Source organism: Maniola jurtina, chromosome 3, assembly GCF_905333055.1.
Source record: "Maniola jurtina chromosome 3, ilManJurt1.1, whole genome shotgun sequence".
Classification (NCBI taxonomy): domain Eukaryota; kingdom Metazoa; phylum Arthropoda; class Insecta; order Lepidoptera; family Nymphalidae; genus Maniola; species Maniola jurtina.
The window spans coordinates 3577626-3605443 of record NC_060031.1 but is presented as its reverse complement, the minus strand read 5'-3'; the positions used below and the strand labels follow the sequence as shown (position 1 = coordinate 3605443).

General features: G+C 40.3%; 2 protein-coding genes across 6 annotated transcripts; one reads left to right on the top strand and one right to left on the bottom strand.

Annotated features, from left to right (window-relative positions):
* Positions 1-1631: 1631 nt before the first annotated feature.
* LOC123880072 (protein downstream neighbor of son homolog) lies at positions 1632-9738 on the top strand. Its single transcript, XM_045927970.1, has 10 exons — positions 1632-1844; positions 2642-2754; positions 3232-3430; positions 3855-3988; positions 4223-4448; positions 5628-5778; positions 6332-6549; positions 7356-7559; positions 8245-8437; positions 8897-9738. The coding sequence occupies exons 1-10, from the start codon at positions 1764-1766 to the stop codon at positions 9073-9075; spliced, it is 1698 nt and encodes a 565-aa protein (XP_045783926.1). The 5' UTR covers positions 1632-1763; the 3' UTR covers positions 9076-9738.
* LOC123879958 (chromodomain-helicase-DNA-binding protein Mi-2 homolog) lies at positions 9728-27532 on the bottom strand. Of its 5 annotated transcripts, none has more exons than XM_045927839.1 (20): positions 27348-27531; positions 26865-26935; positions 25756-25878; positions 24712-24853; positions 23268-23413; positions 22569-22748; positions 21820-22008; positions 21551-21697; positions 21133-21258; positions 20692-20867; positions 20292-20415; positions 19641-19790; positions 19111-19286; positions 18581-18755; positions 15067-18510; positions 14436-14630; positions 14002-14164; positions 13361-13503; positions 10841-10898; positions 9728-10004 (listed from the first exon to the last, which is right to left on the bottom strand). In XM_045927839.1, exons 1-19 carry the CDS (start codon positions 27382-27384, stop codon positions 10890-10892), a joined length of 5916 nt encoding a protein of 1971 aa, XP_045783795.1. In that variant the 5' UTR covers positions 27385-27531; the 3' UTR covers positions 9728-10004; positions 10841-10889. The 5 variants fall into 5 exon arrangements, with proteins under 5 accessions (XP_045783795.1, XP_045783788.1, XP_045783781.1 ...); XM_045927832.1 differs by having other exon boundaries at positions 10894-10898; XM_045927830.1 differs by lacking the exons at positions 9728-10004; positions 10841-10898 and adding exons at positions 11616-12237; positions 12346-12353 and having other exon boundaries at positions 27348-27532.
* Between the last annotated feature and the right edge of the window lie 286 nt (positions 27533-27818).

The following is a 27818-nucleotide window of genomic DNA, read 5'->3' as shown; positions in this document are numbered from 1 at the left end:
AAACTACTTGATCCATTGGATTCGGTGAACTGACGCCACAGATTGACACGTTAGAAAACGAATTGGAGACGAAGCGCTGGTCGGTTCATAATAGGCATTCTTACTCTGAGCCAGTAGCATGAATCACTACCTAAATCCATTACCTACTTATAAAGTAATGCGAAAGTCTGTTTGTGTATTGATTTGTCCTTCAATCACGTCGCAACGGAGTCACGGATCGACGTAATTTTTTGTATGAGTGAGACCTGGACAGTGACATAGACAATTTTTTTCCGGAAAACCAAGAATTTTAACGATTTTTAAATCATAAATTCACGCGGACGAAGTTGCAGGAATCAGCTAGTATAATAATAAAGGTGGATGTTTTTTTTTCCGTTACTTTAGTTTTTGTTGTTTATGTTATTTTATTTCTCTTTTGTTTCTGTTATTTATTGATTTCGTTGTTGTTGTTATTTTATTTTTTGTTGTTTCTGTTATTTTTTCTGTGTTTCTGTTATTTTTTCTATGTTTCTGTTATTTTTTCTGTGTTTCTGTTATTTTTTCTGTTGTTTCTGTTATTTTTTCTGTGTTTCTGTTATTTTTTCTGTTGTTTTTGTTATTTTATTATTTGTTGTTTAAAAATAGGATAAAATGGGAAAAATAAATAAATGAGAGAAAAATAAAAAGGTGGATCAAGCCACAGGCGCTCCTAATATCTACTTGAAGCAAATACCTGTGCAAATCCCTACTTCTTTAATACTTTGACTGCTGAGCGAGAGCTAAAAATGTGGAACACCTTCCTGGCTTCCATTTAGCTCGCTAGCTCTATCACCTAGCACATTGATACCTGAGATTGATACCTACCTTCAGAAAAAAGAGGTCATAGTAACAACGAATACGATACCCGTAACGTTTACCTAAAAGGTATTTTACCTAGTTTACGTGTTTTAATATATTGCATTCCGTTCGTACTTCGTACGCACCAAAGAACCCTCTGAAAACTTTTTCTGAAAACCGAAAGGTCGACGGTTCAAACCCCGCCCGTTGCACTAATAATAATTGTCGTACCTACTCCTAGCACAAGCCTGACGCTTAGGTGGACCGGAAAGGGGAATATTGGGCATTTAACATTAACATGGCTAATATTCTTTAAAAAAAAAAAAAGAACCCAAAAGTTCAGACCCCTTGCCTTAGGTAAGAAAGTCCGGTCTTATAATATCTTTATGGTCCGACTGAAAGCCGGTCTAGACAGGAATGATAGGAACCGTGTGTCGTATCCATGTCGTGTCGACTGCCGGACCGACCCCAAATAAGTTATCTGTTCTGTCAGCTCATGGTCAAATGTCAAGGAATGTCATTGGACTTTGTCTGTGTTGGCGTTTGCTGGCGCTCGTGCTGTGCCTTTTTGGAGTATTTTTTTTGTTAAGAGTGGCTGGTTTTTGGGTTAATTGGTTTTTTTTTGGTGGTGGAATCGCTCTAAAGGGGCGCCGCGCGTATGTCGGCGGGCGCCGGTGCAGACGGAGTCCATGCTTAAATAGTTTCACCAACTTGAAAATAACTACAAACTTGACATTGGCTAATCTGAGTAAAGCCAGAAAAGAGAAAAAAAAAGGAATGTCATTTTCATTGTCTTTGTCAGACAAAATGTCAACAGTTGGTCAACAGATTACAGAAAACAAGTGTTGATTTTGTCCCGCGTTGTTTTTTAAAATCCTCTAAAATTACAATGAAATTTTGGTTTTTATAGTGGATACAATTACAACGACTTCTTCTTACCTTTTGCCATGAATCCACCATCACCATGGAAAACACCAAACGAAGTAATGCAACTGCACAAGCTCAAAAAGCGAAAGAAAGCTTTGCAGGCAAGTCTGGTCGTTATTTCAATCACTTGTTTACCTACACGTTTAGAATATAAAATTCATGTTTTTTCGCACATAATTTAGGTCGCATGCTAGCTAGCTTTCGCTTGCTTACAAGTTCATAGAAAAGTATACTTACTTATTGTTCCAACCCTTGCTCATATATACGAAATTATCATTATAAGTAAGCATATTATGAATGCGAAAGTGTTTGTTTGTTGTTTTATTGGTTTGTCCTTCAATCACGTCGCAACAGAGTAATGAATATGTGATTTGCATTGGTAGTTAAAGACTTAAAAAAGCGTGACATAGGCTACTTTTTATGCCGGAAAGTGCCGGTTCCAGGTTACCATCTTAAACTGCATCTTCACTTACTATCAGGTCAGATCTCAGTAAAGGACTAACTTCAAACTTGTCATACAAATTAAAAAAAAAAAAAACTTTTAATCTCACTGATCTGGCACTATTAAAAACCAGAGGGTACCGGATAATGGATTATTCAGAAAAATTCATAATATAAATAAAATAAAGTATTTCATATACAATGTATATGTGTTCATATTCTACAAGTTTTTAAATACTGTATCATATCTCACAACTAACTAATCACATAGTTTTACAACTGTCCTTAAATTGAGATCTGTTTTTGTGCAACTTGTAGTCCTTAGGTAGGTCCTTGTAGGTGCCGTATTATTGAACTTGTCAGTCTATTGAAGTGCCGGATTAGTGAGATCCTACCGTACTTACTGACTGTAACTTTAAATTGATTAAATGAAAGTTATCTAAAAAATTTATTCTAGGAACGTATGTGCCATCCTTCAAGTTCAGTGATTGAGGAAAGTAGTCAGAAACCTGTGGACCTGGATTTCTCTAGAATTCTCAATAGAGACAAGAGAAAGAACCCATTTTCAAAGTAATGTATCATTAGCAAAGACTCCCTGACACAGTTTTATACATAAGTGGTAAAACAAGCTAAATATAATATTCCATTTCGTGCAATTGCACTATTTAATTCACTAGCTCCTAAATCATAAGTTCATGTAACATGTCTGCCACTTCTGTATAAGTCATGTTTTAAAGACAATAAAATTTCGGCTGGTCAATTGTAAAGGTTGTGAAAATCTCATTGCTAAAGTCTGAATTGCTGTGATTGGTGGAATTTATGGTGATCTTGCTGCAACAACGCCTTTCAGCCAATAGTGAGAGAGTGTCATCCAAACAGAAATGATTGTGATCATCATACTTTAGTCATATTACTTTACATAAATTATAACTATCTGAAGTGTTTTTTTTTTAAACTTTTCTTAAAAATACACTTCAGATGTTTTCAAGTACAATAAGCAATCAATAGGTATACATATTATAACTAAATAATAATTATCCTTTGTAGAAGCAATGTGGAGCAAAATAAAAGAGCCAAAACAGAAGAAGCAACTGAGCTAGATCAATCCAATGATAAAACTCTTTTTGCATTGCTCAACCTGCCTGCTAAAGTGACGGAAAAACCTTCATTAGAAGTTGACACTCAGAAATTGGCAACATTCTCAAATCTTTTACAGAAATTCACAGCTGAACATGCAGTAGAAACAGTAAGTAACATCTATAAGTAGGTATACAATAAAATAGACAAAATTTTTGTGTAGCAAAAGGCGCGTGTACAAAAACATTATCATGCGCACAAAAAAACACTGATCTGATACACCTCCAATGCCTAGTACGGACTAGGCTAGTAATTTAGTCAAATGGTGAGTATTTTAGTAACTAAACAGGTCTGAATTTAAAAATTTTGTGAGTAGTTTAGTAACATTGGAATTCATAGTTAAAACAGGGACTTCTTTAGGGGACCATTCAGACATGACTAGTCCAAACTAGACATAAGACCACATTTTTATCTGGCATAGTCAGGTGGAAGTTTATGAACTTATGACTTTAACTGCTAGGACTTTTCAATACTTGAAAGTACTTGATCATCTTCCTTTCCTTCACATTTCTCCAAGAGTCCTTATTTTTCAGCATATAGTAGAAAATAAATACAAACATTTGACAATAGACTGGGCTTTAAAAACTAAGATAAGATTAATGTCTGCCAAACCTTTCCCCTGGACCACAAAGTTGAAGGCAAGCGAGGAAGCATCAGGGATTACAGGGTAAGTAATATACAAGTCATTGCTGTATTATACTGTTCAATTTCGATATCTCTATGATTAAATTATTCAAAATTGGCCCTATTTGCTTTATTTACAAGAATATATAGTATATTGTAAATTGCTTAATTATATTTACTAATATTATGAATGCGAAAGTGTGTCTGTCTGCTAGACAGACAAAAGTGCAGATGGGCGGGTGTATGTCAAAGATCAAAAGCTAGACTGTTTGCTTAGCTTTGTCCGTTGCCTGGACACGGCGTCGTCGTCCACGCTGGACACGTCGCCGCGCGCGCGTTTCCACCAGACCTGCCTGTACTGGCAGCACCCGCACCTACCCTGGCTCGCGCTGTTCCCGCGCGCCGCCGGCCGCGTGGCCGCCACCAGCTTCCTGGCCGCCAACGAGGACGCCAAGCGGGCGCTGCTCACCGAGTGGACCGAGAGCTTTAGATCGCTGTTTCAGGTGAAGACACTGTAATTTTTTTTTGTTTTTTCCTTGGACCATTTCTGGACCCAGAAGTTGTCCATCCATTACGTGAGGCTGCTTAAGCAACTCCTCGTCGATCACTTTAGTTAGCCAAGCTCTAGTCGGCGAGATTTGAAACTACCTCAGCACCCTCCCAGCGCGCTTTGAGTGTGGTCCGTTAGTCAGTGCAGCAAGCAGTTTGCTCAGCGCCTCCGCAGCGTCAAAATTTAAACGCTAAAACTCGTAAAGTATGTCATTGATATTTCGTGAATGCACATGTGGTGCACATCCACATACAGACACTAGATGACGCTACTCGCACTCATACACAACGATCATGCAGCAATCATGCACTGCAAGCCTAAGGTCGTAGTAACTTACTACAATATTACTACATGGCACCACAGGTATCTTCCATCACTCCAGTGGCGTAGCTACCTAGGGGCTAGGCGGGGCAGCGCCCCAGGGCCCTCAAGCTCCTCCTTCGAATCCTTACAGAAAATCTCGGTTGAACTGAACTTTTGAAATTTCTCCCATTTTTAGAATAAATATGACAGGTTGCAACCCGACTTCAATCATGGCAACTCGGTTGAGAGAAATTCGAAAGTTACACCCAGGAAATTCCCCCAAATTCTTTCTGTGGATTGCCAGTGTTATTAATTTGACGGATAGTGATATATGCGTTTTATTGTGAATTCAAGTCAAAATTTTTAATTATTTTATGCGGTATAGTTTTTAATTTATCGTGCAAAATGTCGAAAAAATACTCGAGTACGGAACCCTCAGTGCGTGAGTCTGACTCGCACTTGACGGTGCGAGTTTTTTAAAAGTATTTGTATATTTAATATTTTTACTTGATGAAACCTACACTTGAACAGTTTAGATAGCAGTGGGGCCCCATTTTTTGATTTGCTCCAGGGCCCTTGGTTACCTAGCTACGCCACTGCATCACTCCTATGGAGCCTGAATCATACTAACGACGCATTAACCTCAGAAACCTATAAATATAAATTCCAAGATATTACGGTCAGGCCAGCTGGCTCCCGAGCAAAACACCCGCCTGAAAGATCTTTCTATTGTTACGGTCAAGCCCATACGAGTATCCCGTACGTCCACTACTTAGTTGATGTGAACACTGCGCGCGCATATTATGCTCACATGTCTCATGTACCGCAGTTGTTACGCGCGCTACACTGCCCGTACTTCTACGTGTGCGCCAACGCGTTCACGTGCGTGTTTCGTGCAGCCGGCCTGTGCGGCGCGCCCGAGCCCTGCGCGCTCATCGCGCCCACCACGCACGGCTTCAGGCACGCACTGAGGCAGGAAGGTATGCAACCAAGCAGCTCCCCGCCGAATTGCTTAAGAAAAACGTGGAAAAAATATGTAATCAGCAAATTCAACCAATCAAAGAGCAGAATTTGTTGTCGATTACGATATGACTACGTTTATCTTACACATTCTGAGGGCGGTATCGCCCACGCCTAAATCGATAGCCGCCCATGTTTTTTTTTTATAATGACGTGTTTCTCCCTTTTTTTGCTCTGACTTGACGAGGTAGGTCGATGATCGGTTTTTTTTTGCCTTTCTTTTTGCTTTGAATAAATTGGTGTTGCTATGAGGAATGTCAATCGTGAGACTTGGAAAAGGAGAGAGGACTTATCCGCGCATTGTTAGAGCGTAATTATATCACTTGTATGTTGTATTGAGTGCCACGTTTGTTCACCCCCCTGTCACATTTCTGGAGTGGCCATCTAATTGCGTGTGGGCTTTACAAAACAAACTTTTTCTTACCTCCTTTCTTCCCTGTTCTTATTATTTTTTTTATAAAAAGTATGTTATGACATAGGAATTTGTGCTTACGTTTATGTTATATTCTATAGATGTAGAGTACACGATGCCGCTGCGACCAGATAACAAAAAGAAACTAAACACCTCCGACGAGGAGCGCGCTAAGAACGCCTCCATTGACAGTTGCTACGACACAATGGACGACGCGCGGACGGACAACCACTGCTCTGGGGACGAAGAAGATCCGGACGAGTTCCTGTCACAATTGGGCCTTGAGACGGACGAGATCAAAAGGATAAATAACGCGCAGGTTAGCTCTTCAGACAAAGTCACGTAATGACAAATTAGATGGTTCTTCGTCGGGACTGAGCTAGGCAGCGTCAATCAAGACTGTCCTTAGACTTCCGCATCATAGATTGTTGGTACCTTCAAAACGATTACAGTACGTGGGTACAGTACGCTCATAAAAAGTATGTAGGCCAATATAACGTTGCAATATGGTGGTTTGCGCATATCATTACATTAAGGACTAGCGACCCGCCCCGGCTTCGCACGGGTGGACATTTATTTTTTCTATTTTCCGGGATAAAATATAGCCTATACGGATTCGGAAGAATCCCTCTAAGTAATGGTAAAAGAAATTTTGAAATCGGTCCAGTAGTTTTTGAGCCTATTCAATACAAACATACAAAAATACAAAGGTTTCCTCTTTATAATATTAGTATAGATTAAGCCCGACTTTTTGTACAAACCGCAGTCATATGCCTCGTGCTTACTATGCGAACTTACGCATAGTAAGCGAGCACAAGCGGAGGGGGCTATGACCCACTGTCATGGAAACGCGGCTGTGTTCAGAGGTGTCAAAATGATTGCCTATTCCGTATCTATGCGTACAAAGATGCCACATTCTAGTCTATATGCGTGCCACTGTGAAACCGTGGGTTCTGATTGATGCCTGTTACGAACTATATAATCGTTAACTTTGTCCTAATAAAATTACACGATGAGTGGTATAAAAATTAAGAGCCTCTAAAATAAGGATTAAGCATCCGAGAAGCATACCCTATCATAGGCAAAGTCCATCCACAGTATTAAAATGACAAAACAATCTTTCAGGCGCGCTTAACTCACACAGTGGAAACCAGCGTAGACAGCGCTGCAGAGTCCCTCGTGCTCGTCCGAGGGGCGGACGCTCAAGCGCTGTTCAACTTCCTCCTCAATTGCAAGTCGCTAGTCAGCCCCAGTGGGCCCTTCGGGGGCGTCCCTCCAACCCTTCTAGCGCCTACAGCCTTTCACGGAGGAACGCTGCAGTCTCTCAAAGTACGTCATTTTCTTCCATGAAACCATTTTTCAGAGGATATAGGTAGTACTGAAAGAGCCGAGAGGCTAAACTTACGATTAATTGGCGTGTATGATATTATACCACAGACATGTTACGTTCATATTACACGCCGTTTAAATTCGTGCATGCTTCAGAAGATGCAAAACGCACGAGAGTAGATGAGACAGTGCTCTAAAATGTGACTCCTATGTCGTTGTTTTTAGTCAGTTTGTACCATACGAAAAATTAAAAAAATGTTTCTGTTCCTGTTTCCTGTGGTAACTTAACTGGTACTCTTGGGTTCTGTTTCAAAAGCTAACTAACTTTTTCAGAAACTTTTTTGACGTGACGTCTTATAATTCGATAGAGCCGGCTGCACGCACGAAAAAACATGACTCATGCGGCGTTACCTCGCTCTGAGGCGTTCCATGTAAGGCTTGAAGTGCAAGCGAGAGCGCGGAACGAGCGACAAAGAAGCACAATCGGCCTTTGTTGTCACGTTCAACTATCGTCAGTAAACCGACTTTACAGACAACCAATTTTTTTTTTTAAGTGATGTAAGATCAAAATGAGTTTAGATTGAGAAAAATAATTGCACTGCATTCAGTTTATTTTCATTTTTTTTCTAATTTTCCATTTACTGCCCACTGGCAACTTTATAATCTTATAAAACCCCTTTCGTAGGTACGAGAGAACGTCATACATTCCGAAAGCAAAAAGTATTACTCGATAGAGCTTCGAGGCCCGATCCTACCGACGACCGTGCACTCTCTGTTTAACGTCCTCAAGACCAGCTCCTGCGCACAGTACAGTGCGACTTTTGCACATCACCAACCCACGCTGGCGTTTACGTGGGCAGCACAGAAATTAGCCGAGGGTAAGTTATTTGATATGGCTGTTCTTTTAAACAGACGCTTCGACAAGCCTCCAATTAGCATGATGCCTATATAATAAACAGACAGACAGACAGACAACAAAGTGATCCTATAAGGGTTCCGTACCTCAAAAGGAAAAACGGAACCCTTATAGAATCACTTTGTTGTCTGTCTGTTTTTTATATAGGCATCATGCTAATATAAGGGTTCCGTTTTTCCTTTTGAGGTACGGAACCCTAATAAATTATTTCTAGTAGGTACATAATTTATATCAAATGAGTGACGAGGCGCTAGCCGAGGATTCATGATGATTCTCAAAGATGTGCAAAGTCTACCAATCCGCACTCGACCAGCGTGATTGCTAAACCCCTTTTCATTCTGAGAGGGAGATTCTTCTCGTGCTCAATTGGGAGCCATGCCTATACAATATACATAGTCTACTATAAAGTTGTTTGTTACAGATACAACCTCGAAAGAAAACGAGCCAAACAATTTCGCGAAGGCCTTCAACAAGGAGAATTTATCCGACTGCGGCATTAGCGAGGAGATGTTGCAACTATTCTGCTCTTCGGACGCCAGCGCTTTGAAGTCAATAGACAGTGTTAAATATAATGCGGAAGATGGCACATACAGTTGGTGATGGAGCTGTGGCCAAACTTTTAGTTTGGTCTGAAGTCACAGAAAAGCGAGAAACCCGTGAACACTGGCACCCATATGTGGTCGACATTCAATCTACTTGTACGAAGCGTTCTTTCTTTCAAAAAAAAATAACGAATTTGACGTACTCACAAATTAGTCGATACTCTAATTTCTTGGACACTTTAAAGATTTTTATATGAACCTCTGGAGATGATACTGCCATTGGCGCTACTAGAATGCCATAAGCCTACTTTGTCGTATTACTTTACAAATTGCGAAAAACCAAATTCAATTTGAATTTCGCGGGCAGACCCGTTTAGTGCATCTATAATGCACTTTACAAAGGCAAAGTGAGCCTCTATAGATGTCAACCTTCTTAGGTTGAAATCTATAGCGTACTTTGAGTTTGCCTAGACTTAAGTTCCAGTCAAAACGAGACAGATTTAAGCCAGCGGTATAACGCTGTCTCGTTTTAACAGTGAAGCAAAGTCAAAGTGCGCTCCATAGATCTGCCTTACAGTTAAGATGCAGAAATGTACTTATTGTCTATTTTGCATGTGTTTTTGCGAGTGTGATTTTTATTCCAAAGTTGAATCAATTAAACAAATATATTTTTTGTATTCACTTTTGTTTCTATGGAAATAATTACACAGTTTTTGTTTACGTAATTGTATTTATTTATTTTCATTTTTGGTAAATTAAAATTATCATATTTTCATAAGTTCACAATCACTTACTAATTGTTACATTAAAACAAGATTCGTAGATCTGGATGAAATAAATAATGAGTTCTGTTCATTATGACATAATATTACGTTACCTAACATAACTGCACTAATCACTAATTTTATCACTTTAAACCCAGGGTGGAACAGGAATCTTGAAAAGCTTGATTTTTAAAATATTTGCTAAAAACTTGCTCACTGCTCACTGAAACAAAGAAAAAAGATTACAAAAGTTTTTATTTCAATGCATCTGCCTCTACCAGGCAATTGGGTGAAGTCTTTATTGTGCACATAAAAGACTAGACGATGATGATGATGATGATGGCTGAGCCTTCGTCCGCGTGATCAAAATTTCTCTGCCAACACAGGCGGGCTGAGATCTATAAATCAACATGAGGAAAAGCACAAATAAGAAGAAATAGAGCTTTTCGGATGATGATCGTCAAACTTCGTTTCGAAGAAGGCACGCGATGATGATGATAAGTCTAAGCAAAAACAAAGTATGCTCTAGATTTTAGCCCGGGATCAGGATAAAGAAGGCACATGGACGTCTTCGCCACCAATTATTATATCAAAATCAATGACAAATCTGTTAAACCGATGGGCCGTGAAAAGGAAACGGGTAGACAGTAGTTTCGCATTTATCTAGCTGATATATCCGAAGTGTAATACTACTTGCACGCTACCTATTGCACCCTGATGGTGCTATATCAGAAACCTCATATCCACTCAATCAGATGAACGATACACGTACACATAATAACGTGGGTAACAAACAGACAAACAAAAATTATTTTTATAGATGATCATACAGTTGCAAAATCTCAAGTTCCTATTAGGGCTTCCAGGTTAGCCCGCTTCCATCTTAGACTTATCACCAGGTAAAATTGCGGTCAAGGGCTAACTTGTGTCAGATAAAGGTGGTTAGAGCTGTACGTCAATCAGTGAAGCACTTTCTCCTTTTTGTCATATACAGTTTTATTATTGCTGAATAATGCTTATGACGTAATGGAAATGAATAAGGAACGAGGATAGATTTACCAGCATGCTTGTCAACTCCATTCACTGATTTAATATAATTTCCATGGGCTTACGATTTCTGAAACAATACAATAATTTCCATTAATATTTTCCTTTTAAACAGCATTGAAAGTTTGATCAAGCTTAAGAAAAAATCTGTAGTATCTGATAATTCACAGATTTTTAACAGAAACACTTTTGCAAATAAGTAGACTAGATGATTAATCAGTTTTCAATGTTTATATCAATATTAAACACAAAGAAAAGGAAGTTAGCGGGAAAACGAGGGTGGTTTTTTTTTCAGCAGCATCTTAACGACTTAACTCGCTCTCCTAACGAAAAGACCATAGTAACTTTTTGATTTTCTAGAATAAAAGTAGCCTATGTCCAGGATATAAACCGATTGAAATCGGTTGAACGGATGGGCCTTGAAAAGCTAACAGACAGGAAGACACACTTTCACAGATGGACATTAGTTTAGTTTTTATATCTATAGGCACTTTGAGCAACAATTATGTACATTTTTTATGGTTTAAGACTATTTATCAATCAAATCAATACTATGATGGGGTGCACAATCCAAAATAAGAAACAAGTTAATTGATATAATATAATTGGTTTATATTTATTATTTATACATAGTATTTGTAGTTACATGAATTTTAACGAACTTAATAATTTTCAACATTATTTGCAATTTCATAAATTTCAACAATACTTAGGGTACCTAGTTCATACTATCAATCATTACATTATATTCTAAAATAAAGACAGTAAGTTTTCTGACCAATAAAATAATATGCTGAATTTGGGATTCCTAAAGTCAATTCAATACGCTTTGTACGTAATTTTCGGATTTATATGTGTTCTTTAGTGAGTGGTACCTTTTGAAATTCGTAATAATCTAAATATGATTTTGGAATGTATTCGTGTAATCAGTATGAGTTAGTGGCACATATGGAACATCTCTGGTTGATGAGTCTGCAATTTGTAAATTATGGAAATTTTGACGTTAAGAACGGTTTTACAGCTGTTGTAGAGGATTCTGTTGGTTAATTAATTGAGTGGCTCTTTTCTTATCTCTATAACGCTGACTTTTTTGTTTGTCTTTCTCTCTACGACATTTAATTTTTTCCTCCTCTTCAACTGTTATTATTAGTGGTTTATTCTGTGAATTGACGATTGCATCAGTTTTTTTCTTATGTCTGTATCGCCGACACCTTATTTTATTTTGTACTTTCCTTTTTTGTTCATATCCTTCATCACCTTCTTTTCTTTTCTTTTTACGACCGTCTGAAGATATCTTTAATTTTCGCAGACACCTAATTTTATCTTGAACTTTTCTTTTTTGTTCTATTCCTTCATCGCCTTCTTCTTTTTTGCTTTTATGATCGTCTGAAGACATCTTTAATTTTTTCTGACACCTAATTTCATTTGGTACTTGTCTGTTTTGTTCATGTTCTTCATCATCTTGTCTTTTAGTTTTATCACCGTCTGAAGGCATCTCTGATTTTTTCGATGTAGGACTGAGGATCTAAACAAATATAAAAAAAATGGATATTTAGAAACAGTAATTGAGTTTATGACAATATTTTTTCATAAAGTACAGGTCAAACTTCTAAGGGTGAAATCGAAAGATGTACTGAAATTTATAAAAAAAAACATTTAGTAAAAAACATCAAACCACGTATTTTATTTACGTATTCTTTTGAGACGGAAAAATATTGATACGAATATTGAAAATACATGCTTTGCTTTCGTTATTCAATTTTCTATACAATAATATTAACTTATTTAGTACTTACTTTCGTACTGCGCAGTGATCCTATATTTGTAAATCAAACACGAATATCATACGCGCAACACGTTTTTCTTAAAGCTACTACAACTGCTATTATTATGTCGCATTATTAGCATGTCGGTGACTCGACCCTGAAGTTTTGAGCCATCCCAAAATCACCCAACGCGCCTAAAGAAGTTTTCACTTCAAAAAATTATAGCAAATTGAAAAACTGTTTCCGATTAAATAAAAAAATCTAGATATTTGAAGCAGTATTTTGACTGATTGATGCGACACCAAAATGTTTCGTAGATTTGGCTTCAACATCTACATGGTTTTTTCAGAAACCGTAGAACCCGCAATTTGTTCCTGTGAATACATGACGAAGAGTGCGTCCTGAGTGACACCGCACCGCGTGTGATTTACACGTCGCGTCGTACTGCTAGTTGATTCGCTAAATCAGTGTCTAACACTGAATGACAGCCACCGAGGTTGGTTGGTTGAACATTGCTGCTTCACTAGATGATATAAAAAATAAATTTTCGTAGAAAACCTTCAATGGATTAAAGAATAAGCTCGGTGGCTATCATTCATTGTTTTGAGGCTAGCGAATCACTTCGCTATCCAATGCACGCGGGGAAGTAAGCACCCGCTCGCACTTCAGACAAGTTCAAACGTGTCGAACATTTGTTTTAACATTTGTTTTCATTCCACCTGCGCGGTGCGTCGTCACTCGGTATGCAGATTTAAAGAGTGTTTACGTTGTTGGTGGGCGTGGCGGGCTGTCCGGGCACGGAGTACTGCGGGCGGAAGTTGGTGAAGGTGGCGGCGGCCGCGGCGGCGGGCGCGAAGCCGGGCAGAGCGCCACCCGCGCCGAACCCGGGCGGGAACTGCGCCATTTGAGCTGCCGAGACAACGTTAACTTATTAAAAAATCCTATTACAAATTAAAGAATTAAAGAATTATTATATAATTCTAATAATTAATACTTGAAGTAATGTTGTAAGTTACCACTTTTATTTATCGCATCGGCAACATTCTTTTGTGCAGAAAACGCAACCTAAAACCGAATGCACCTTATTGCTTGACGTTAAGATTTTCGACAAAAACAACAGAGAAATGTGCTATCTCGCTTATTATAATTAGTATTTATTTATATTATTATAATTTGCGCGTGTGAAACATGACGCGTACTTAACAGTCAATACCGGATGGGAACTCACTATGATTGGCAGAGATATTTTTACGTAAAATAAATAAAAAAGTGGGTGGATGAGGAAGGCGGAGGATGTGTGGTTGTGCGCTCATGGGAAGGCCTATGTCGCAAACAGGCTGACTGATTGATTGAAAAAAAAAGATTTCTGCGCAGGTACATCGGCGTAATTTATTGTTAGTAGTGTACCTGCAGGCACGGGGTTGCCGGCGGTGGCGGCGAGGCGCGACAGGATGGACCGCTCCGACATCTGCAGGCGCTGTGCGACGGGCGGAATGCGCGCCAGCGTGGCCGGTAGCCGCGACACGTCCGACTTCATGTCCGACAGAAGCTCTTCCAGCTGGTTCAGCACCTGCGACAAACACATCGCCTTGTTATCTATTCTCCAGGTTAACTAACTGACTAACTGTTTAGTAACCTTAAAACCGCTTACTGTAACGAGTAAGATTACTAAGGCTGTGATCTATACAGAGCACTTTGACTTTGCTCAGACTAAAGACATTGTCAAAACAAGACAGCTGGCATAAATCTGTCTCGTTTTAACGGAAACTTAAATTTAAGCAAAGTCAAAGTACGTTCTATAGCGATAGCTCGTTGGTGGGTGGTGGACTCTCGCAACTTACCTTATGCAGAACAGCGTTAGCGGGCTTGTTGCCGGCGAGGGACTCCTTGCTGAGGTGCTGGTGCGACTCGGCGAGACATTCCACCTCGGCGAAGCGCGCGTTGAGCGACATCGCGGGGTGGTTCGGGTCCTGCGTGAGGTTCAAGTAGGCCGCGCGTCGCAGCTGCTCCTCGATCACTAACGCTTGTTCAAGCAACTGAAATTTTACACAATAAGAATAAAATTTGTAATTAATCCCATCGATTCGCTCATATTTGCCTAAGAATCCTGTATCTCCACAGAGACAAAATGAACCCTATCCTTATATTCAGGAGATCACTTTGTTGTCTGTTGTATCTGTAAAGACCCGTCAAAGGCATCAAACCAAACCTATAGGGTACTACCCGTTGACCTAGAATCATGAGTTTTAGAAGGTAGTATTATAGCACAAGTAAAAGGAAAAATCCGAAAACACAAACATCACAAAAAAAATCCAAACGAATAACACACTGGTCTAAATTTTCAATAACTTAATTGAGGGATGAATTACGTTCAAAATATGTAAAGAAATATAGGAGTTATAAAGTAAGTAGATTTTTTTTAAGACAGCCATAGGTTGAATAAGACTTATAGGTTTAGAACAATAAGCTCACCTTAAATCGCCGCGCCAAAAACTTGTTCTTGATCTCAAGGAAGTTGCCTTTTCCGACGTCCATCTTGAAGGGCTCGTTGATGATCGCAAAGCGCAGGTCGTTCTGGATGTCCTGCCAGCGCCCGTAGCCGTGCGTCACTATCCCGGCCAGCAGCCAGTAGTCATGCCGCCTGTGCCAGATCTCGTACTCCCTCCCCGGCGCCGCTGCCCTTTCCTCGTTCAACCACAGTGTGTGCAGTTCCGTGAACCCGCCATCGGCGATGTTGAACATAAACTTGCGGCGCTCCACCTTCAAGTCCTCCTCTTCCTTAACAAGTACGACATCATCATCGTCATCGTCCTTTTTATCGTCTTTAGTCTTATCGGAGCCCTCCGATTCCGTCTTGTCACTCTTAGCGTCCTCCTTTTTATCAACCTCTTCTTTTTCTTCCTTAACTTTCTTTTCCTCTACTTCCTTATCCTCAGTCTTCTTTTCCTCTAATTTCTCGTCATCCTTAGGCGGTTCCTCATCGACCGACATTCGCCGCTCCTCTTTTAAATCTTCTTTAACAATATCTTTTGTCAAGTCTTTGTCATCTGTTTTATCTTTTTCTTCCTTAACCTCACCCGTGTCCATCGGTTCGTCTTTAACTATGTTGTCTTTGGATTCGGGTTTGTCTTCTTTCACTTCTTCCTTATCATCTTTTTCTGAACCGCCGGGGGTCGGCGCTTGGCCCGACGCTTGTGTGGTTTGTGTGGGCGCGGGTGACGGCGCCGCCGACGTTATCGGCGTGGCGGACGAAGGAGCAGGGCTCGGTGCGGCGCTTTCCCCGCCTGCGATTTTCACTGGTTCCACTGGTTTGCGAATTAACTCAGGCATACTGTAATACCCGTTGATGTGCTCGAACTCTTGCACCTTCTTCCTTATGAGACTCATCACGCCGATTCTCGTCAGCACGTGTTGTCTCGATAAACCCTCTCTCGGTACACCGTCAGCGAAGGTTTCGGCGTTATCTGCACCGGGCTCACACAAGTGGCGCATGAATAGAGAAACGTAAGCTTTGAAATTACGTTCCGATTTCCCTCTGAGATCTCTCACTAGCCATTGTGAGTTGAACGCGTCCTGCGGTGGCATGCCGTACCGCATGATCGCGTTAAGGAATGATTTTCTTTGTCGAGCATTGAATCCGAGGACCTCCATATTGCCTCCCACGCGTGCGAGCAAGGGCGGCAGAGGCCTATCCCTTTCCTCTCGTCTTTCGAGACGTCTCTTGCTCCGACGGCTGAGGAGATCACCATTATCATTCTTCTCATCGAAATCGTCATCCTCCTTATCATCTTCGCTTCCCTGAGAGAAATCAGAGTTAAAATCTGATCCATTCTCTTGCCAAGTAGAATCTTCCCTATTTTCAGTTTGAGCAACACTGCCGTCATTATAGTTGACCTGTTTACGAACTCTTTTGCCTTTCCCTAGAGTTCTGGCCTGATCTTCTTGATGCTGTTCATAATGATGTCTAAGCAGCTTGATCCAGTAAGCGGGATCAGTGTTTTCTGCTTCTTGTTTAATAATTTCAGTGTCAACTTCCTCCTCAGTTTCTCCTTCTTTGGTTGAATAGTTGGCGACTTTGAAGGAACTGAGGTACTCGTTGGCCCAAGATTCCTTCTGTTCGATACCTTCCTTCGAACGATCGAGCAGATCTCCAACAGCTTTGTCGTCGTAGTGAATAGCTTCCTCTTTGCCCTCCTCTTCTTTAAACAACTCCTCGGTACCGAATCTAAGAATATCGTCCAACTCTTGCTTCGTGAAGTTAGCACCTTTGCCGCCCATACCGGGACGCACGACCAAGTGAGTCAACATCATTTTCCTTTTAGCTACTTGTGTGACCCTCTCTTCAACACTGTTTCGAGTTACGAAACGATAGATCATAACCTTATTCGCCTGACCGATACGATGGGCTCGCGAAAATGCCTGTATATCATTGTGGGGATTCCAATCGGAGTCATAGATTATGACAGTATCAGCGGTGGCTAAATTGATACCCAAACCACCGGCTCTCGTCGATAGAAGGAAGACGAACTGTTGAGCGCCGGGTGCATTGAACCTATCGATGGCCTCCTGTCGAATCGTTCCAGTGATGCCACCGTCGATTCTCTCATACTTGTAGCCCTCGCCCTCCAAGAAATCTTCGAGAATGTCTAACATCTTTGTCATTTGGGAGAAGATGAGAACCCTGTGTCCTTGTTCTTTTAACTTTCTCAACATCTTGGACATGAGCACGAGTTTGCCAGACGCTTTAACCAACGCCTGCGTGTCGTAGTTCCCGTGAGGCCCGAGCGGGGCCTCCTCCGCCGCCACGGGGAACAGATAAGGATGGTTACAACATTTCTTCAGGTCCATCATGACGTTGAGTAAAGATACTGTCTGGCCGCCGCTCTTCGGGTTCAAAGCCTCAAAATTTCTAGTTAAAATATACTTGTAGTATTTCTTCTGCATCGGGGACAGTTCGACCCGCACGATGAACTCCGACTTGGTGGGCATGTTCTTCAGCACGTCCGCCTTCAGCCGCCGCAGCATGTGCGGGCCCAGCATCTCGTGCAGCCTCTTCACTTGCTCCTCCTTCGACACGTCCGCGAACTCGTTCTGGAAAGCGGCGAGGTCGCAGAACTTGTCTTTGTTCAAGAAGTTCAAAAGATGGAACAACTCCTCAAGATTATTTTGCAAAGGAGTTCCAGTGAGTAGTAACTTGTAATTGATGTGATACCCGGCGAGAAGCCTGAAGAACTTGGACTGGTTGCTCTTTAACCTGTGGGCCTCGTCGACCACGAGCACGGCCCAGTCGATGGAGCCGAGACACGTAGCGTCGATAGAGACGAGTTCGTACGACGTCAGCAGCACATTGAACTTGACTTGGGATTTAATCTTCGACGGCCTTCCGCCTCTGTTCGCGTTGTCGTCGAACGTGAGCTCGTTTTCGCGAATGACGGCCCTAGAATCCTTGTCCCCCACGTAAGTGATGCAGTACAAGTCCGGAGCCCACAGTTCGAATTCTCTCTCCCAATTGATGATCGTCGAGAGAGGCACTGAAACTAGGAAGGGGCCCTTGCAATGTCCTTCTTTGAATAGCGAATAGAGGAATGTGACGGTTTGGATAGTTTTGCCGAGACCCATCTCGTCGGCGAGGATGGTGTCGATGCCGTTGCCCCACGAGTAACGCAACCAGTTGAGACCTTCCAACTGATACGGATGCAGTTGCATACCGGTCTCGTAAACGAAAGCCGGTTGGTCTTCGTACTTCTTGTTGAGGTTGGTGATGGGGCGGTCGGGCGGCGGGTTGTATCTTCTCGGCTTGAAACCGCTGCTGTTCTCGTCGTCGTCGACATTATCCTTGTTCTTGCTCTTGCGGCCGGCTTTCTTGCCTTTGCTGCCCTTCGTTTTCCCTTCTGACGTGATGTGGGCACGCATGTCCTATGGAACAAAAACTCATTAAAACCATTTCCGAATTATGATTTCACATCTCAACGGGGTAACTGTTTACCTGGTAATATTCAATGGCGTTCTTGAGGCCGGCGATGTCCGCGTGCTCGGACTCCCACGTGGCCTGGTCGTAGGACAGGTCGCGCCACTTCACCAGGTAGTACGTGGTGCCGTCGCGAGACGTGCGGTGGTTGATCACCCGGTGCACCAGCAACCACTCTGGCTTTACACCATACCTAAAAACACAGAAATCACAATTACATCGCAATCGTAAAACCTTCTTGAGTGATAATAATTGAATCTACTAAAAAAGATTCAAATCAACATCCTCAGATTTAGAAACTTGCAGATGTTGGAAAACCTAGTAAATGGAGTCCTAAAGTAGGACGAATCTGGCAAAACCTCTAATATTGACCACTCGAGCAGCCCGTGTACTGCAGCTTTTAGTTATAAGAATATGAAACCTGTAACTATTCTCTCCTCAAGAATCTTTCAAAGTGGAAAAGTTGCTTCTTGAAGCCCTCGCGCTTGTCGAGAGGCTCCTCCAGACCTATTGGTACTAACTGCTAGATGAAGGAACATGGTAGTGACCTGTAGAACTTCTCTTCCAGCATCTTCTCGTCGGTGTCCTGCTGCTCCTGGCCCTGACGGCTCTTGAGGCGCTTGAGGCCCTCGCGCTCTTCGAGAGGCTCCTCCAGCTTGGGCGGCTCCTCGGTGTCGTATTTGCGCATGTAGTAGCGGTACATCAGCGGGTGGAACACGTCCAACTAAACCAAACATTTTTTTTCAGCTAGTGTAACTTCGTCAGCATTGATGCGTTGATTCTTTTAGCGTAAATTATGACGGCAAAAAAGTCATTTATAAGGAGTAACAACCTCATTTTGCTATAGGCCTGGTGAATAATATCAGAAATTGTCAGAAAAAAATTCCAGTTACCATGATGTTACCAGATCCAATATTTCACATTTTCAGAAAAGAAACATAGGAAGATCCAATGTTACGCCAGAATTGATGTTCAAGATAGGGGCTTACACAATCGTAATGCATTACACAAAGGTTGAATTTGAATCGCTCCTATAATAAATAGAAGACCCTATGAATTCCAGTGTTACGATCCTTACCTGTATCTCTGCGATCCAACTGCAGTGCCAGTACGAACGATCGTGCCACTTGACAAAGAACTCCCTGGAGCGCGGCGCTTTCGACTTAGCTGAAGGCTCTATCCATCGCCACGTCAATAACTTTGCCACTTTGCCTTCCAGAGGTGGACACTGGAACAAATATATTTATTTTAGTGTATGCAAACTATCAAGCAAAATTTTCTTAATAAGTTAACGCTGCAAGTTTTAGTTATCATTCTTTGCAAATAGGCTGTGTTTTATAGCTGGTCACTGCTTTAAAACAAAACTATAACAATTGCTAATGAGATTAAGATTTCCATTCAATCAGTGTAATAAAATACAAGTGGAGATACCACTTGTATTTTATTAAGTAATTAGTAAGTAAGTAGTAAATTATTAGTAAGAATCTTCCGACTAAACATACGCATATAAAAAAACACACATAAAAGCGAAAGTGTGTTTGTTTCTTTGGTTTGTCCTTCAATCACGTCGCAATGGTTCGAAGTGATTTTTTACATGAGTATAGTAAGGACCTGGACATAGGCTACTTTTTTATCCCGGATAATTAAAGAGTTCCCACTGAATTTTTTAAAACCTAAATCTACGCGGTTGAAGTCGAGGGCAAGATGGTTAAGTAATTCAAAAACTTACACTACATCTAGGACATTTCCATTCCCCATCGGGCACTTCCTCCAAGGGTGGGTTGAGACAAAACCGATGGTACGCTGATGGACAAGAGTCACAACACAGCAACTCACCACCATCTTTGCAAATCCTGGATAAAAATTATTTATTATAATTTGGTCACTGGGAACGATAAAAAATTAAAATAAATAAAATAAAATAGCCTTTATTTCAGAGTCTATCTACAATATTTTAGTTAAGAAAAAAAAATCTCAGCTCTGAGTGCCTCACGGCAAAGGCCTCCACCAACTCTCGCCAGTGTTAACGGTCTTGTGCATGCTTCTCCATAATGGACCAGCTGTTAGTCAGCCAGGAGCAAAAGGCCCTCACCATGGAAAATGCAGAAACCCTTAGAAGAGTGTCTCACCTACAGAACTCCTGGTGCTCATCATCGTCATCCTGGTCCTGGTTGCCCTCGGCCTCGCAGTGGGGGCACGACCAGCGCCCCTCGGGGGTCTCCTCCAGCTCTGGCTCCAGGCACACCAAGTGGTAAGCCCGAGGGCATGTGTCGCAGAGTATGATCTCGCCTCCTTGTTGACACACCTAAACGCAAACCAAATGTAAGAACATCTGTGATATTTTTTTATAACTGCAAAAGAATATTATTTTGTCCTCAGACATATGGAAACTCAGTAAATAGTAGATAACCACGAGAATCAGTGACTATATTGACTCAGAGTCCCAACATCCCACCGCTATCACCATGTTGTGAATCCAACAAGCACTTGATGGGAACTGGCACTTTATTACTATAACCACTTAGTTATAAGTTTATAACATTATGGGTGACCCACAAACATCAACTGACCTCACAATAGTCCTGATGCTCCTGCTCGCCCTCTGCGCCGTCAGGGAATTTGTTGGTGGTCTTCATTTTCTTCTTCTTCTTAGTCTTGTTGCCGATTTTGGTCTTAGCCTTCTTCTTTGGCTGCGGCTGCAAAAACAAACAGTTTCTTAGATATGTAACTCACTGTACCTCAAAATTAAAACAAACTAGGACTTTAAAGATTTAGATAAAACATAGGTTTGAGCAGAGTTGTTTTTTTATCGATACATAAATGACGAACGACGAAGCACGTCAAATTATTGTGACGTCACATGCCAGTATTTCATAGAAACTCGTATACTAAGCGCGCGTTTTGACGTTTGATAACAAGATACTGATTTGACTATTTGTCAAACACCGGATGATAAACTCTTATAACTCATGAATAAATCAGACTTACAGGTGCATTAGGGTCCTCCTCCTTTGGCGCGGCGGTCTCCTCCGCGGCGCTGGCGGTGGGCTTGGGCTCCTCCGCCTCGGCCAGCATCTGCTCAAACTCCGCATCTGAGTCCGAGTTCGCTCCTCCGCTGCCCTCTTGCTCTTCCTCCTGTATTACAAACATCTGTAGTACTATTGCTTAACTTGAGTAAATTGAGTTATTTCTTGTACAATGGTACGGAACCCTTCGTGCGTAAGTTCGACTCGCGCTTGACCGGTTTTGATACTTACACTACTGGTGCGTTTGCGCTTGCTGAACTTGATCTTGAGCGTGGGCACCTTGGGCTTGCGGCCGGGCTTGCCGCGCGGCCCGCTGCCCGCGTGCTTGGGCTTGCGGCCGCGCTTCCGGGGCGCGGGCGTGCCCTCGTCGCTTACACCTTCATCGTCTTCTTCCTCCGGCTCGTCTACCGAGTCGTCAACCTAACCATGGAGATTATACAATTAGTGCTCCTTCAGAGAGTATAAACTCCTCCTATTGTTATCATACCATGTGAGATTGCAGTCAAGGACTAATTTGTATCAAAAATAAAACCTCAGGGCCAGCCCTGTCCATATAAAGACAAACTAGGCAAGCACCTATGGCGCTGACATTTGGGCGGTTGGACGCACGAGTTAGTTGGCAGCTCGGATGAACTCGCGCGTCTCTTCCATGTGTATGAGCACAGTAATAAAAATTATCATAAGAATAGTTATAGGTATAAATACCATCTACATCTTGTCCGCCGCCCTGAGTACCTAAAATCGTTTTTGTAAAATTAAAGACCAATTTGGGACTCGCTTCGCTCGCGAAAGTAGTGGCTAAGGATTTGTTTTGCAAAACATATAAGAATTCAAGCATGCGCACTCAAAATATTATTTCATAACTAGATCTGATTTCCTGCTCGCTTTCGTTTTAAGTATGAATAATTTTCTCTAGCTACGTTAGTGAGCTTATAACATAAGATACTTTAAAACTCCTGGAAAGAGAAGGACAGGCTGACCTTTGTCTCTTTAGGAGTGCGTCCAGGCCGTTTCGGCGTATAGTCTGATGTTGTAGATGTGTTAGTGTTTTCCTCTGAGCCCAGGTTCTGTGTACTGCTGCCTCCTTCCAAATGGGGATTGGTCTCACAGAATAGCCGCCACTTGGCTGCCACTAACATCATGAGCTTTGACACTGGTACCTAATAAAGAATAATATTGTGTGTAAACTGTTTTCTGTATATTTGGTTATAATTTCTTAACTTATCAGTTTTCAACTGCACAGCATTATCTAAGGTACAATATGTTAGGCATAATCTGTGAGGAATTTAAGACCATGTAGATTTATGTTGGTATTCCACACATTTGCCTGCAAGATTTTAGACATGATAATATGAAATATAAAGGCGTAAAAATTTTCGGTTGACGATATATCCCACCGAATTGCAAAAATGAAATTTTAATAAATGCAATTTTTTAGGATCTTTTCTGATGTCATTTTATTCCGTTTTAAAAGTAGCGTGTGCACGTAGAAACTCGTTGTATATGATTGTATATGATTTTGATCTAAAAGTAAAGCAATTTTTTTTTCAAATAAGTTTAATAGTCTTCTTAGTGGAACTGTGTAGCTACATATAGCTATATATTAGAGCTTTCATTAAGAAAAAAATTACAGAAATTCTACTCTAACAAAGATTGGTGGTGTTAGAAAAAGTTGTTACCTTAGGATTTTCTTTGACAAGCAGTGGGCGTACATGCTGTTGGAACAACTTGTAACTGGTCAAGTTCTCCAGATCTGAGTCTGAATACTGGATATCAACGTCGGTTAGCCCAAAAGAGGTGCACACCTCTTCAACTGTGGGCATACCTGTGTAAATAGATATTTCAATAAATAAAGCATATACAGTGGACCCCCGGTAATCCGACAAACGTTTTGCATAACATTGTCAAACTATCGAATTTGTCGGATTATAGAGTACTGCCTAAGACCCCTTATAGTCTAGATTTTTTTACAAAAGAGTACCTTGTAGTCCGACAAATTACAGATCTAATAATAGGATTCTAGGTATGTAAGTTGATTTTGTAAACTTAAAGGTACTAGGGTTCCAAATACGCCTTTCAAACACCTTTGTAAAGAGCGCACAGACACACAGAGAGACTGATACACAAAAATTAGAAAACAATGTACGTTGCTTACATTGAGTGTTAACTTAGCCATAGATGGTAGTTGACAGACATAGACCTGTCAGAACGAGAGCGGTGAAGTGACGCGACGACGTTCCAGTTCACGTTACAGGTATATTATATTATAGATACTCTGAAGTACAAATCATACTTCACTATGTATGTCTTTAGTAAATTCAATAATAATAGCATGTCGGATTACAGGGGGTGCCGGATTACTGGGGGTCCACCGTAATTAGAACCAATATCATATTGTAATTGATACACAATGATTATAATGTTATATCATAGTTATATTAAGAGTATGTTACGTTCATAAATACGTTCTCTTCTTCTCTTACACTCAAATGTGTCCAATTTTTTATTATAAGTATAGATGTATAAAACCTGTTCTTGCTGAAAAGATAGAAAAGATACAAGAGTAATGATAGCTAGCTACAAATGTAGTCCAAGTGCTGTAGTTTTTAGGGTTCCCTAGCTAATGGAGGCCAACAGGACCTTATTACTAAGCCCCAGTCTATTTGTCAGCAGGGTGTCAATCATGAACCACAATAGACAGAAATAAAAACTTTCAGTGTGTATTTCTATGCTGCTATAAAAATAGACAGTAAAAATTTCAAAATGACCACCATGGAAATTAAATAAAAATAAAGTGTTATTTCTTCTACGACTCGCACTTGACCGGTTTTTTAAAAGCTTTCACTTTAGATGTGTGTGTTTTCGCGTACAACGAACGCGAACGGCTACGTCTAAGTTTGAAATCCATAGAGCGCACTTTTACTTTGCTTAGATTTAAGTTTCAGTTAAAACTTAACTTAAACTCAGTTAAGCTTTATCCCAGGGGTATGACGCTGTCTCGTTTTAATAGTGTCTTAAATCTGTGCAAAGTCAAAGTGCGCTCTATAGATTTCAACATAAGTGTGGAGAAGAAACGTAGGAAGAAAGAAAGAAAGAAAGAATTGTTTCCGCATTTATAGTTACCAGATCCAGAGTCGGAGGGTACAGAGGAGGAAGTGTTGTGTTTGCTGCCGCGGCCTTTGCGCGACTTCTTGCTGGACGAGACCGCGCTCAGTGCGTAGTCGCTGTCGCCCTCGGCCTCCACTTCCAGACCAAACTCCTCCTCCTACACAAACATTATCTTGTTTATAATAAATACATAGTATAAATTTTATTTACATCATTTTTTTTTATTATAATATAATTACTAGCTGATGCCCGCGACTTCATCCGCGTGGATTTACGTTTTTCAAAATCCCGCGGTACCCCTTTTAGATCATATCACACTAATATTATAAAGGAGAAAGTTTGTATGTGTGTGTGTGTGTGTGTGTATGTTTGTTACTCCTTCACGCAAAAACTACTGGACGGATTGGGCTGAAATTCAGAATGAAGATAGATTATACCCTGGATTAGCACATAGGCTACTTTTTATCCCGGAAAATCAAAGAGTTCCCACGGGAATTTCAAAAACCTACATCCACGCGAACGAAGTCGCGGGTATCAGCTAGTAATTAGATAATATTTTTTTAGCTTTAGCGTGATTGAGTAACAAACATCCAAACATGCCAACATCCACACTTTCACATTTATAATATTATTAGGAATTAGGATTAGGATAATTTTTATGATACTGTTTTTACTTAGACTTCAAGGAAACTAAAAATTTTTTAAATACATATCAAAAATTGCGAAACCGGCATGAATCAAACCTACATCTTCCGAGTTCGCGCCCAACGCTCTAACCACTAAGCTATGGCATCGCTTACTGCCAGAAACGAAATTTGTGATAATATGTATGATCACTCAGTATTAAGTATTTATTTGCCTTAGTAGGTATAACTGGGGCACTACATAGACACATAAGAATCTTGGAATTTTTTTTGAATGTTGCTGGCAACATAATGAGATTTATTGAAAAGTTTAATCACAAAAATTATTACTTGAGAATTAATGACTGTACCAAGTCAAAAAATGCATGCTTCATATATTTTATTAGTTAAAAATGTCATTTCTTAATCTACTTACTTCTTCACTCTCATTCTTTCGCTTCTTCTTTTTCTTTCTGCCCTTTTTCTCTTCACCTCTAGCTTTTCTTTTCTTTCCTTTCTTTTTCTTTCTGCCATCTTCTGGAGAATAGTCGTCATCCTCCTTGAGAAATAAGAAAACAAATCTTTAGTATGATTATAATAGAGAAGATAGAATTCAATGCAAATATTACTTCAGTCTAGACAAAGTACTTAACAGTCTAGATCAGGGATTCCCAAAGTGGTCAAACGAAAACTGATTTCAGAGGTTGACAAGGTCTAAAAATCTACTCACTGTTAATTAACACCAAGTCCTAAATTTGAAACTTTGAAGATACTGTATAAGTAGTGTTATATGTACCAACTTGTTATAAGAATGAATAATATTTAAGTAGGAAGTATCATTGTTGTACTTTACTTTGTGTTAAGTATTTTTACATAATTTGTATTAATAAAATTATTAGCTAAGTCCACTTGATATTTACTAAATTTTATGTCGACTTATTCTGCTAAATTTTGATGAGAAAATGATGTCAAGTTTACTCACTTAACCAACTACAAAGTTTTTAAATTGGTAACTATTTTGTATCAAAAGGAAAAATTTTGAGATAGGATTTTTGAAGTAATTTGGCTATGGGGATCGGAGGTATCAGTTCATTTTGGTATAGAGGGTCTCTAGCCCAAAACAGTGTAGGAATCCCTGGTCTAGATATTAAAAAAAATCCATAGCCAATCATTATTCTTCCATTACATTATAAAATGGTCATTTTAGACTGTTTTTTAACAAAATTGTGCCACCTTAGTTAGGTTAAATCTAAGAATTGAAAACCCAGCCCTTTAAAGGTTAGTCCATAGAATTAGGTTTTAAATCCTAAAAACCAGACCAGAGCATTGCACATCTACCGACACAGTTTATCTACGGATGAGTTTTGGCTTAGTAATAAAATGGTTCCCATTTTATATTAATTAAGATAAAAGAACTATGATGCTGTGAACTTCTAGAAGATATGTTTTTATTATATAAAAATATAATTTACTTATTAATTCATTGAACTTATGTTTTCTAAAAGTGCTGATGTTGGTTAGTGATAAAATAAATAAATGAATTACCTTTGGTGGCGCTTCATCACTCTCCCCTGAGTTATCATTCTGACCCTCACCTTCCTCCACGTCCTCGTCGCCTGTAACAAATATTAAGAAACTGGTCAAACCAGTACCAGGCCTCCACACTTGCTCACTATATCAGGCACATGAGCATCATAATCTCTTGACAGCGCGCGCACTCCTAGCTGTAAAGTCATCAATCCCTTTGTTTGGCGGCGTCCATTTTGTTAAGTAATGAGGGATAATGCATGTTCTTTTCTGTCACAAACTGCCACATAAAAATATTTACACCCCAACCATAACAATAAAACGCGAAACAAACGCAAACACGTACCACTGCGAACCACATCAAGTTGTTTCATAAACTAGGGTTTTTTCACTGGAGGTGCCAAATTTTTTCAAAATTTTAATTGCTTACCGCACGTAAACATATGATACCGCTATTCGCGGCTTACCTATGACATGCTAGGAGTGAAATTAACTTTTTACCTGCAAAAGATCCGTCTACTTCATCATCTGATGCCATTTAGATTACAATTTATCACAACCCAAACACAAATGAGAGATTTTCGAGTCTAGAAAAGGTAAAGGACGCGCAGTTTTTGCGACAAATGGTAATTAATTCAGAAATTGATGCCGCCGTCACTACGAGTACGAACTAGTAAGAAATAGCAAGATTTGCTTTCTCTCTCTTATACAGTACAATAGGGCAGTGTTTCCACGTATGATTTTGGTTTTACCCTAGTTTCTGTAGAAATTCGCTCTAAATTACTCGAAATATTTTTGAAAATGAAATATCTTGATTTAGGGTGCATTATAATTATTTGACGTTAATTATTATCATTTTAAGCACATTATTTCACGTTTTAGGGTTCCGTACTTCAAAAGGAAAAACGGAACCCATAAAGGATCATTAATTCTTGTCTGTCTGTCCGTTTGTCCGTCCATCCATCCATCCGT

Coding starts and splice junctions, on each gene's coding strand:
- LOC123880072 (XM_045927970.1), top strand. CDS start 1,764: ATGAATCCACCATCACCATGGAAAACACCAAACGAAGTAATGCAACTG. Junction 3,431..3,854: donor CTGAACATGCAGTAGAAACA/GTAAGTAACATC, acceptor CTTATTTTTCAG/CATATAGTAGAAAATAAATA. Junction 3,989..4,222: donor GAAGCATCAGGGATTACAGG/GTAAGTAATATA, acceptor CTGTTTGCTTAG/CTTTGTCCGTTGCCTGGACA.
- LOC123879958 (XM_045927817.1), bottom strand. CDS start 27,384: ATGGCATCAGATGATGAAGTAGACGGATCTTTTGCAG. Junction 24,854..25,755: donor GAAAGAATGAGAGTGAAGAA/GTAAGTAGATTA, acceptor ATGTTTGTGTAG/GAGGAGGAGTTTGGTCTGGA. Junction 21,259..21,550: donor AGGAGGACCCTAATGCACCT/GTAAGTCTGATT, acceptor TTGTTTTTGCAG/CCGCAGCCAAAGAAGAAGGC.